Here is a 12361-nt window from a genome sequence, read left to right on the forward strand (position 1 = left end):
AACCTTGTTTTAAACTGCCACATCCCCTCAGTGTCTTCCCCTGTTCACCCTACCCAAACCTCTGCCATTGCTTATAATTCCCACTCTCTCCCTCTCAGTATGCCTCCATCCCTGCTTTGCTCAAACTTCTGCCATTGATTTAAATCATAATTTTCCCTCTCTGTGTCTCTCCCTTCTCATTCCCATTCCATGGCCACTGTTGTTGTGTAACCTGCCTTCATTTTGCTCTCTTCCTCCACCCTGGTTTTGTGAAAAGCCAGGATTGTGATATAGTATTACAAATCCTCCAATGGATTTTTTTATTATATAGAGAGACTACTATAATATAAATGCCACCAGCATGCACACAAACAAACAAACAAACAAACAAACAAACAAACAAACAAACACATGTAATAAAATTTCCAAGTGAAACTGATAAAATGAAATGATTGTCAGAAAAAGTGGTCCGGGGAATCAAGACACTGACTGATCTCTGTTTCAGAGTAGACAAATTCACAGTGACTTTGAGGCTGGATGGCTTCTTCGGATCCCGGTACTTGCAGATGCAGAAGTTGAGGACACAGCAGAATGACAACGGAACAAGCTGAGAAAAATGCCTTCTTACATAGTTTGTTTCCTCTTTTCTTGTTGGGTTGAGTCATTGTCCAGATAGGAAATGGTGATAGTTCTCACAGTGGTCCTTCTGACGTCACCTCCTCAGAGGGCTATGTCTTCTTACTGCGCATCCAAATAATTGCAAGGATCATACCCAGGAAGATGGGGACTTTCAAGGCAATTGAAACCAGGAAGGACATGTAGACCAGGTATCTGCATTGGAGAAACAGAATATTATCCTCAATGGAGTAGATTGCGATGCAATAACCCCCCATTCTCTCACAAGAAGCCTTGTGGCTCTGAATAGCATACACCAAGATCCCAGAAGCTACAAAGCATGGCTTACTGAGTTGGGGGCTTATTGTACAAACTCTGTCCCTTACTTTATGCCAGGGGTAAGCAACCTAAGGCCCAGGGGCCGGATGTGGCTCAATCACCTTCTCAATCTGGCCTGCGGACTGTCCGGGTATCGGCGTGTTTTTACATGAGTAAAATGTGTCCTTTTATTTAAAATGCATCTCTGGGCTATTTGTGGGGCCTGCCTGGTGTTTTTACATGAGTAGAATGTGTCCTTTTATTTAAAATGCATCTCTGGGTTATTTTGGTGGCATAGGAATTCGTTCATTTCCCCCAAAAAATATAGTCCGGGCCACCACATGGTCTGAGGGACGGTGGACCGGCCCACAGCTGAAAAAGGTTGCTGACCTCTGCTTTATGCCTTCAAGATTCACACAGAGTAAGGATTGATGATCATTAGTGTCAGGGAACTGCCATCGGAGCCAAGGGTAGAGGTAAGCCTCCCCAATGACACCGGAGAGGGAACCAGCAAGGAGAGAGGGAGAGCTTCCGCTGGGGATGGAAATAAGCATGATGCCAGGAAGAAAGGGGAGGCTGAGGGAGCTTTGGAGGGAGGGCTCTGAGACTCGACCAGCGGGGAGAGCGCAGGACTTCCGCTAGGCACGCCCACTCTGCGCAGAAAGCTTCCGCGCAGGGAAGCTAGGCGGAGACTTGGTGTCAAAGAACTTTTATGTTGGAAGAAGTTCACAAAACGCCCACTGACGGATTCTGCCAGTGATTGAGACAGCCACGGAGTAAAGGCTGTCCAGCCAAGGGAAAGTTTTGCCAAACAACCCAGCCTGGAGCAGTTTGCGGTTTACGCACAAGCAACACCAAACCCCATTACAATTAGCAATAAAAAGGTATCTGTGCAGAATGACAATCGGGGGACTGACTGATGATTGGCCACTGCTAGTCTCGCTTGACTGACAGAACCCAAATAATCTAAAGGAGCCTCCTGGAGGCTAAGAAATTCCTCCTTCCTGTCTCTCATCTCATTTTACAAATTTTATCATGGTTTCCTGAGAAACCCTTTTTAGCTAGTCCAAAATAGAGTGACCCTTCTCTTGGAGAATATGCTCTGGGGCTATTTCAGGGTTCTGACTACTCTGGAAAACAAAAACAAGCATGGCTTGTAGGGAAGGAAATAAGGAGAAGGGGAGGCAAGGAAGGACTCCAAATAAAGCCTAAGTGGAGCATCACTGTGGGTAGAGCATCATGAAGTAGAGTGCTATGGAAGTTTTTGTTTTTATTGAGAGTTTTCAACATAAAATACAACAAAAAAACAAACTAATCTAAAGAAGATAAATAGGAAAGAAGCAAGAATATGCCAAAGGAATTAAAATATTAGCCGGATGATATAAACCTGTGCAGTAAGAAATAATCAAATAGGAAGATAAGAGAAAATTAATAAACAGATTCAAATTGGATATGCAGTAACAAAAAGATACAAATTAAGTAACCGCAGAAAGGAGGGGAGGAAAGGCGAGGGAAATGTAAATTGAATTTGTAAGAATTTTGTTTAGCATCCTAAAATGTTGGTAAATTGTGAAAATGAAAAATATTTAAAAAAAAAGCAAAGGAAGAAAAAAAGAGGAAGAGACAAGGAAGAGAGAACCCTCCCATCTCTCACCTGGGAGCCTCCCCCTCTTCCCCCAGCCTCTCACCCTGGGAGATGCTCTCTGCTCTGCCCTTCATCTCCCATCCACCACCTTCCTGTGTGTATCTTCATTAATCCAAGATAGGAGACTTCAAAAAAGCAAAGCATAAATATAGATTGAATTAACAGAGAGAAAACAAGGATTAAAGGTCATTAGAAAAGCAAGATAAGAAGAGAAATAACAGAAAGGAAAAAGAGGGTCTTCTGATTTTCTGTCTGCCTGTTATGTATATAACAATTATCCAAAATATTCAAAACATGTGCTCTAAGTTCCTGGGGTATCTTAAGCTGCATGAATTAATTATCATGTCATAATATGGAGTCCCAGGCAGTGGAGCATTTCCAGCCACACAGATTTATTTTTCAGCTAGGTGCTATTTTGCTGAAAAGGACTGAACTCTGAATTTCTCAGGAAATGCAGGAAGGAATAACTTGACCTAATTAACCTGGTCTATTAGCAACATGTGAGGTATACCTGATTTAAATGAGTAGGTTGAATAAAGAAGTCCATTTAGTTAATTATAAGTTGTTCACTGCACAAGAACAATTCGCCCTAATCTTAGGTTTCTCTTAGGTGTCTCCCATTTACCTGAAGCGGGATGCGGGTGGCGCTGTGGGTTAAACCACAGAGCCTAGGACTTGCCGATCAAAAGGTTGGCGGTTTGAATCCCCGCCACGGGGTGAGCTCCCGTTGCTCGGTCCCTGCTCCTGCCAACCTAGCAGTTCGAAAGCAGGTCAAAGTGCAAGCAAATAAATACTTACCGATCCAGCGGGAAGGTAAACAGCGTTTCCATGCGCTGCTCTGGTTCGCCAGAAGCGGCTTAGTCATGCTGGCTACATGACCCGGAAGCTGTACGCCAGCACCCTCAGCGAATAAAGCGAGATGAGCACCGCAACCCCAGAGTCGGTCATGACTGGACCTAATGGTCAGGGGTCCCTTTATCTTTAAGTTGTTCAGTGCACAAGAACAGTTCGCTGTAATCTTAGGTTTCTCTTAGGTGTCTCCCATTTACCTGAAGAGACTCAGTAAAAACTGCATGAAGGTGGGAAAGATTTCAGATAAGATTTTTTTTTTTTGTTTTTCTTTGGATATGTCAGCTTATTGTGTGTGTGTTACACTAAATTAACTATTTTAAGATTTACCACCTTGTACCAATTTGTTAGCAGGGGCTCCACAACCTGCATGTGTAAGCACAAAGGGGTGTGTGTGTGTGTGTGTGTGTGTGTGTGTGTGTGTGTGTGTGTAGTAGCAGGAGATTGCAGACATTCAATTGCAGTCTTTAAACTGGAGATCTTTATTCCTGTCTGCATCTGTATTGGGTTTGCTTTTTACATATAGAATTGTTCTTTATTGTTTTTATTGCTGATGTTTTTACTGTGAAATTGCGTTCAGATACTTTTGGGGAAGAGGTTCATAAATGGAATCTCATTCACAAATAAATAAATGATTCTGTTCCTCTGGGAAGCAGAACACATAGACAAGTCAGAAGGGAGAGAGTGGCTCAAACCAGGAGATGCTGTGAAGGAAGTTCACGCACCTGATAGAACTGATATCCTTGTGAAAGGTGTCTTCTGGTCCTGTGGTAGTTTCTAATATAGAAAGAAGAAGAATGGAAGACAAAGGTGTGAAATTGGGCTGCTCCACAGTAAGTCTGTGAGTGATATAAACCTGATCTCAGCCTGAATAGATGAATCTTGCTGTCACTCAAATCAATGGATTAAGTTTCCCTCTACATTCAGTCTTTCCAGAACAATCCATTCTCCAATCTCTATCCTGCATGGCCTACAGCAGGGGTCGGCAAGGTTTACCTCACCTGAGCCAGTTCACTCCAGTGGAGATCCCTCTGTGGGCTGGATCGTGCATGGGCCTGTGATTTCTGGCATCTGCCTCTGCGCAGACGCAATTTCCGACGCCGTGGAAGTGAGTCCCCGAGCCGCACTGTGATGATTTAGCGCAGTGCACAGGGACTTGCTGAGGGGGCGGCTCGGTTTGGGGGCAGCTCGTGGGCTGGTTAAACGACCCCATGGGCTGCTTGTGACCCATGGATCTTAGGTTGCTGACCCCTGGGCTATAGTTTATACAGGAGTGGCCAACGCATATAGGATTTGACTGAAGCCAACATGACTCCTACTTAAGGAAGCTGTAGACAATGAACATGTGTTCGATCAGGTGGAAAACAATATAAGGAAGGTATTAACTGGAAAAAAGAGAGCTTTAATGGGATGAAAATACGATACTGCCTGGGTCACTCATATTCATAGTTGTCAACTTACAGATTTGAAAATAAGGGACCAGCAGCCTCGAAAATAAGCAGCCAAAATAAGGGATTTTCCAAGCACAGGTTATGTTCAGCTTCTGAGCCCCTCCGAGCCAAAGGCAGAAAGCCCAGCCAGCAGCCAAACGAAGTGTCAAGTGGTGGTTCCCACAGCGCAGCGACCCGGCAAAGGGGATGCAGCAAGGAAAACCACCGTCACCTCTCCGCTGGGAAGCGCTGAGCAAAAGCAAGTTCCCAGGCAATGCGGCCGATTTTATTGGCACAAGGCATGCAAGCTCCACCCCCCAGTTGTTCTTAGACTCCTTATTGGGTGAGCAATGCAGCCAAGCATCACAGTTGGAGCCTCCCTGGCTGGCAAGGAGGGAGGGAGAGGAGCTGCTTCCTTTGACACCCGGGAAATTTAAGGGACACCATCAATAAGGGACAGCAGCGGGACACAGCGCTGAGATAAGGGACTTTCCTGCCAAATAAGGGACGGTTGACAGCTATGCTCATATTCTTCAGAAATTTTGAGCATGAAGGCAAACATAAAAAAGCAGAAGCTACAAAGGAAATTGGATGGAGGTATGGGAAGAGACTCTTAGTAACACTTTCATTTCCAACTTAGAAACAATCCTTTAGACTTTCAGTTTTTAAAAAAGAATGAGGAAAGGAAAAACACAGAAACTTGTGACCTGTTTTGATGGTGACATTTGGCTTAATACAACTTTAGGCGAAGCCTAATATTTCCATATGTTCTGAAGTTGCATTAAACGGTTGGGTCCCTTGGACAGCCCTAATGCTCCCATCATGCATGGGTCCCCTGATGTTGTTGGACAATGACCCTCATCATCTCCAGCCAGGTCAAGGATTGGAGCACTGTAGTCCATCCATCTCTGGGGACTGAGAACCAAGGAAGGCTGCTGGAGAACAATCAAACCAATTGAATGAAACCAATTGAATGTTAGGGCTGGAGAAGGCTGTCCTACAGCAATTATTGATTATTAACAACAACAACAACAACAATTTATTATTTATACCCAACCCATCTGGCTGCGTTTCCCCAGCCACTCTGGGCGGGCTTCCAACAAAATATTAAAATACAATAGTCCGTCAAACATTAAAAGCTTCCCTAAACAGGGCTGCCTTCAGATGTCTTCTAAAAGTCTGGTAGTTGTTTATCTCTTTGATATCTAGTGGGAGGGTGTTCCACAAGGCAGGTGCCACTACCGAGAAGGCCCTCTGCCTGGTTTCCCTGGCTTCTTGCAGCGAGGGAACTGCCAGAAGGCCCTTGGCACTGGACCTCAGTGTCTGGGCAGAATGATGGGGGTGGAGACGCTCCTTCAGTCCAATGGGGAAAAGCAGCCCTCTCCTTCTCTCTATTCTCACCATCACTTCAGCTGTGATTCAGCTTCCTGGGCTAAAATCAGAGCAGGGGGACTCATTAACCTACCTGTCACATTGACTGGAACCATCAGATCCGAACCTCCCTGCACAATCACGCCACATTTGTATATGCCGGTATCACTGTTGGTCAGCTCATCAATCGTCACTGTGAATTGGTTTAATGAATGGTTGTCTCTGATGGAGACTCTGCCTTTCCTCACTGGCTCTTCTGAACCTGAAGTCTCGACAATTTTGTCACAGGATGTTTTGCTCATTTCTTTGCACCAGTATTTTGGGTTTCCCTTATACCGTTCATCGTATCTGCATTCCACAGACGCCAATCCTCCCAGGATTGCGTGCATCTTGAGGATGGTCAAGTCAGAGAAACATCCTGAAGAACAAAAAGAAGCAGGCTAGGTTACAATCTTTCTTCTCCCCAGCAACTCTGTGTGTGTGTGTGTGTGTGTGTGTGTGTCTAAATTCCAAAGCTGGTCAGGGTGGGGAGGCCTGGTGCAGAGGCTTTATCATCACCCCCTCCTTTTTCCTAAATTCCATTGTTATCTTCTCATACACCTCTAATTTTGACATAGTCACATTTATTTGGCTGAACGATCGCCTCCTGCCAAAGGTCTGTGCATAGGGCCCCACAGACCATAAAGCTGCCTCTATTCATTAAGATTAGTTAAAGGTAAAGGGACCCCTGACCATTAGGTCCAGTCGTGGCCGACTCTGGGGTTCCGGTGCTCATCTCGCTTTATTGGCCGAGGGAGCCGGCGTACAGCTTCTGGGTCATGTGGCCAGCATGACTAAGCCGCTTCTGGCGAACCAGAGCAGCGCACGGAAACGCCGTTTACCTTCCCGCCAGAGCAGTACCTATTTATCTACTTGCACTTTGACGTGCTTTCGAACTGCTAGGTTGGCAGGAGTTGGGACCAAGCAACGGGAACTCACCCCGTCGCGGGGATTTGAACCACCGACCTTCTGATCAGCAAGTCCTAAGCTCTGTGGTTTAACTCACAGCGCCACCCGCGTCCCAGTAAGATTAGTTAGGTATGGCTTAATTGTGACTGTTCAAGCTTCTCCCATCTTCTCTGCATCCACCCCATTCCCACTTCTAATATGAAAGCCTATCAGTTGGCACCAGAGTCTACAGCAGGGGTAAGCAAACTTTTTCAGCAGGGGGCCAGTCCACTGTCCCTCAAACCTTGTGGGGGGCCGGACTAAATTTTTTGGGGGGAAATGAATGAATGGACAAGCCCTGGTGGCTACTTACCTGTGTCTTGCGAGCGGCAGGGGCTGGCGGAAGCGGAATGATGAGCCGCGCACGAAAGGGCTCCGGAGAGGGGCTGGCAGCAACCACTGGCGGAGGAAGTGCAGGGGGAGCGCTTCGCACCCGGCAGTGCGATCCCAGTGTGGTGCTATCGCGGCTGCTCTCCGCCCCTCGGTGCCGGAGCATGAAGCTCCGCCACTGGCAGCAACAAACCCCGAATTCAGCCAGCTTACAATGGTGGCTGCTCAAGCGCTCCCTCATGCTGCTGCTGCTGGCACCAACAAAGCCCCGCCCCCTTTCTCTCTGCTCTAGGCAGGGCGGGGAGAAGCCAGGAGGAGGGAGGGAGGAGGCGCCACCGCGGTGTGAGGGAGAGGAGGGGGAAATGGTGCAGCCCGAACTATCAGATCCACGCTGAACCACACGGCAATTCCCAGACCATCCGCGGGCCGGGTCCAGAAAGCAACTGGGCCGGATCCGGCCCAGGGCCTTAGTTTGCTGACCCATGGTCTACAGTGTTGTCCTGCAATAACAGACAGCGTTCATTATGAAAGCTGTACAGTGGTACCTCGGGTTAAGAACTTAATTCGTTCTGGAGGTTCGTTCTTAACCTGAAACTGTTCTTAACCTGAAGCACCACTTTAGCTAATGGGGCCTCCCGCTGTCGCTGCATGATTTCTGTACTCATCCTGCAGCAAAGTTCTTAACCCAAGGTACTATGTCTGGGTTAGCGGAGTCTGTAACCTGAAGCATCTGTAACCTGAAGCGTTTGTCACCCGAGATACCACTGTAATTAGTTGTAGCTAGCAACTCTCATTCACAGGCAAGCTAACCTTTGATTAAATTTGGAAGCGGTAAAATAAAAACAACCATCTTACCTGGCAGGAGGAATACCAGGCCGAGCAAGGACAGTGGCTGCATTGTCTGGTCTAGACAGCTGCTCCCTTCCCACATCTCACTTCTCTTTGGGACACTTAAAAACAATTATCTGCAAATATTGCCTGTCATGGAGGCAAACAATTCTTGCTTCTTCTTTCTTCACATTGCTTCATCACTTCCTTTGGCCTCCTCCCATGTCTTTTCCCACATTGTTGTTTTGTACAACCAGCCTATTGTAATGACAACCAGCCGGGTGGAGATAGTTCTGTGTCTCAAAACAATTTACGATAGAACATCCTAGCAATGAGAGGGAGGGGGAAGAAAAAAAGCCTTGCCTCTGCCTAACTGCAATTGCCTTTTCTAGGGCTAGACAGCAATTTCCTTAGCCTTTTTTCTAGAAACAGCCCCCAATATAACTAAACCCTTTACTGTATTCTTTGAATATGCTCCACTTCAGCACAATATTGTTCTCCTTTGTCATCTTTCTCTCTTTGACATGCACATTTTCTTTCTGTCTTTTTTAAAATCTGTTTAACTTCCTGTGAGTGCCGTTTTAAGAATTATGACAACGCTCTTGCATCATCTGCATTTATATTTATTTCTCTTCTGCTGTCAGTATAAATACCTTTCTGGGTGCTTCCAGGTATCTGTTCAATGTGGGATCTGTGCTCCTCATGCAGTCATAAAACATCCACACAACATTGTTGGTAAATAAATGTCAGCCATATTAATTCCCTGGCTTTTTACATTCTTGGGGAAATTTTCTTTTTGTTTTAAGCTCTGGCTTGGAAGCATCGTTGCTAACATTTAGAACTTGACATCCTCTTCTGTCTTTCCCCAGTGGGGTAGCCATTTTAGTTATTTGCAGCAAAACCAATGAAGTTGTCTTGTGACAACTTCAAAAGACTAAGGGTTGTATTCAAAGTAGTGCTAGGGAGACCATTCAATTAGTGCAATTGTTTCTGCTGGCCTGATGAAACCACCTCCCCTCCCCTCCCACTTTATGCTGTTCTGGGGGGTTCTCCTGACCCTCTGGAGCAGTTTGGGGGGGCTGTGAGGGAGGAGACTGGGGGGGAAGCCCTGTTGCACTAAAGGGCAGTGGCATAGCATGCTATACCAGCACCCGGGCTCTCATGGTGGGGTGGGAAGGAGGGAAACGGAGTATGCATGTGCATTCGACGGCCTAAAGGCGTCCATGTCACCCAGAGATAAGAAAAGAAGAGTTACATAGTTCACATGAAGAAGTACTTTTCAACGGAGCCCAGCAATGGAAGCACACAGCTGTATTGAGGCAGCACCAGGCGTTGAAAGTTTGCACCCCATACAGTTTTGCAACTGGGGCACCCGCCCCTGTGGCCCTCCCATGCTACACCACTGCTAAGGGGAATCATTGCACTGGTTTCTGCTAGTGCAACGATTTAGCTTAATATGACCCTAACCAATTTACCACAGTGCAAGCTTCCGTGGACTGCAGTTCACCTAACCAGATACATGAAGCTGCAAGAACATAGACTCAGCTGCAAGTATATATGCATATGGGAACTGTAAACAGTGAGGTCAGAAGTAAATAAGATACAGAAAGTACATATATGATAATCACACAATTCACTGTTAGTTTTTAAGGTGCCACAAGACTCTTTGTTATTCTTTCTCTCTCCCCCTCCCCTTTGTATCTGTACTAACTTTCTTACCAAACTTCCTATCTCTCTTCTATTCTTTGCAGGGCATCTTCAGACATGCTGTTCATCCATCAGTCATCCAGATGTGCATGCACAAAGCTTACCTGGTACAGTGGTACCTCAGGTTACAGATGCTTCAGGTTACAGACTCCGCTAACCCAGAAATAGTACCTCGGGTTAAGAACTTTGCTTCAGGATGAGAACAGAGATTGCATGGTGGCGGCACAGCGGCAGTGGGAGGCCCCATTAGCTAAAGTGGAGCTTCGGGTTAAGAACAGTTTCAGGTGAAGAACGGACCTCCGGAACGAATTAAGTTCTTAACCCGAGGTACCACTGTAGTTAGATGATGTTCAGTCTTAACTGACTATTCTTTCTGGTTGATTTACAGGGTGGTTATTATACAACAATGAGTGTTCATTCTGAGTTTATGCACACCCCTCCCTTTAATCATTTGTTCATCCCACAGTTTTTAGTGTCTAGAATTCACCCTTCAGTCCATGTTAACTTTGATCGCAAATCTATTCTACCACCACTAGACGACTCTGTACGCTTCTAACTACACCAGTTTAGTGCAGAGTGTGTGATTTCTGCTGAACAAGAAAGGGAAATCTGGATTTTTCAACCTTTGTGGCTAAAAAAACCTTCTCTTTCAGAAACATCTCTGAGCTCACCTGTCCTTTCATAAGCTACTGGAAGATCTTAAATAGGCCTCCAGATGTTAATGGACTTCAACTCCCATCATCCCTGAACAGTGGCCATGCTGGCTGGTGCTGATGGGAGTTGGAGTCCAACAACTTCTGGAGGTAACTGGGTTGGCTACTCTTGGCTTAGAGGTTAAGCACACATAGTTAATTTTTTTTTTTAGCAATCTTCAGCTTTTCATATGTATTGGTTCTGTTGTGTCTGAATTTCCAAATGTGTTTTTCCTCCCCAAATTATTCTTATTATTTCTTAAAGTATTAATACAAATAAAAATGTGCTCCCCACTCCAAAACCATTATTTATCATAATTATCCAACTTTCCAAAAATTCAACACTTCTTGAGATGGTTTGACCCCTTTCTGTTTTAACAATGCAAATTCCACAAGTATTTTCCATATTTCCTCAACATGATTTCACTTCCACATTCCCCTTCTTACTTTAATAGCACACATCAATTTATCATTAATTGCCACACTTGCCTATACCATTCCTTCATTTCATATTCAGCTTGCCCCTTCCACTTCCTAGCTATGATAACTCTTGCCACTGTCAACAAATGTCCAGATGTTTCTGGCTGATGTGAATTGCAAAGTTCAAGCTCCTTCAGCGAGAAGATTTCCCCAGTCTAAAGTGGTCCTGCCTGTCTATAGCTTTGAACCACTGATACCACATGACATTGCAGGAATTACACTTCTTTATTTTAGCCTCCCACACACCTCATGGCAAGTTGCCTTTTATGCATTTTCACTGCAAGAAACACCATTTTTTTTTAATGAGTAAGGCTTTAGTCACTGGGCATATGCCAAATTTTGCTAATTTGCACCTCTTTCACAACTTCATTTATGTCTCTCCCACCCTCCTTCCAACCATCCCAGAAGCAAACAAGGACCAGAGATCTCTTTGCGTGGTGCCCCATACGCATACAGGTATGGATCCTGTTCTGTATAGATGATAGTCGACAGAGCTATGGGCCAATAGCTGAAGAAAGGAAAGCTGTCTGAGGACTTTTGGTGTAGAGTGTGTGCGTGCACGTGTGTTTTAAATCCATACACATTTATTAAAGAAACCCATAACACATTTTTTGAAAGGAACACCAGAAGGCAAAAGAGCTCCAGGATCAACCTTGAAATTGAAGAATACCTTTTGCAAATCAGTTGATGCTTTGATAGGCTATAAAGGATTTGGTCTGGACAAAGAAGAATAGGTAAATAATTACTGTTAATGCAGCAGCAAACAGCCTTCCTGGCTGGTTATGCTAAAATGCATTGACAATGTTTCTATAAGGTAAAGGTAAAGGGACCCCTGACCATTAGGTCCAGTCGTGGCCGACTCTGGGGTTGTGGCGCTCCGAAACGTTCGAAAACTGAAAGCTCAGTATGGAAGCCTCAAAACAGAAAACTCAATATGGAAGCCACATTTCATGTTTGACTTCTGAGGCTTGTTCGACAACTGAAGCACTTACTTCCAGGTTTACGGCATTCGAAAACCGAAATGTTTGTCAACAGAGATGTTTGAAAACCGAGGTACCACTGTATAAAATCTTAAAAGAACATAGTAAAAGGTAAAGGGACCCCATACCATTTGGTCCAGTCGTGACCAA

At 45.2% G+C, this 12361-nt stretch overlaps 1 protein-coding gene across 1 annotated transcript; it reads right to left on the bottom strand.

Annotated features, from left to right (window-relative positions):
* Positions 1–368: 368 nt before the first annotated feature.
* On the bottom strand, positions 369–8613 carry LOC309335696 (CMRF35-like molecule 5). Its single transcript, XM_081850951.1, has 4 exons — positions 8380–8613; positions 6302–6625; positions 4132–4183; positions 369–810 (listed from the first exon to the last, which is right to left on the bottom strand). The coding sequence occupies exons 1-4, from the start codon at positions 8453–8455 to the stop codon at positions 708–710; spliced, it is 555 nt and encodes a 184-aa protein (XP_081707077.1). The 5' UTR covers positions 8456–8613; the 3' UTR covers positions 369–707.
* Between the last annotated feature and the right edge of the window lie 3748 nt (positions 8614–12361).

This window comes from Podarcis erhardii (assembly GCF_964252035.2).
Source record: "Podarcis erhardii genome assembly, chromosome: 2".
Lineage (NCBI taxonomy): Eukaryota > Metazoa > Chordata > Lepidosauria > Squamata > Lacertidae > Podarcis > Podarcis erhardii.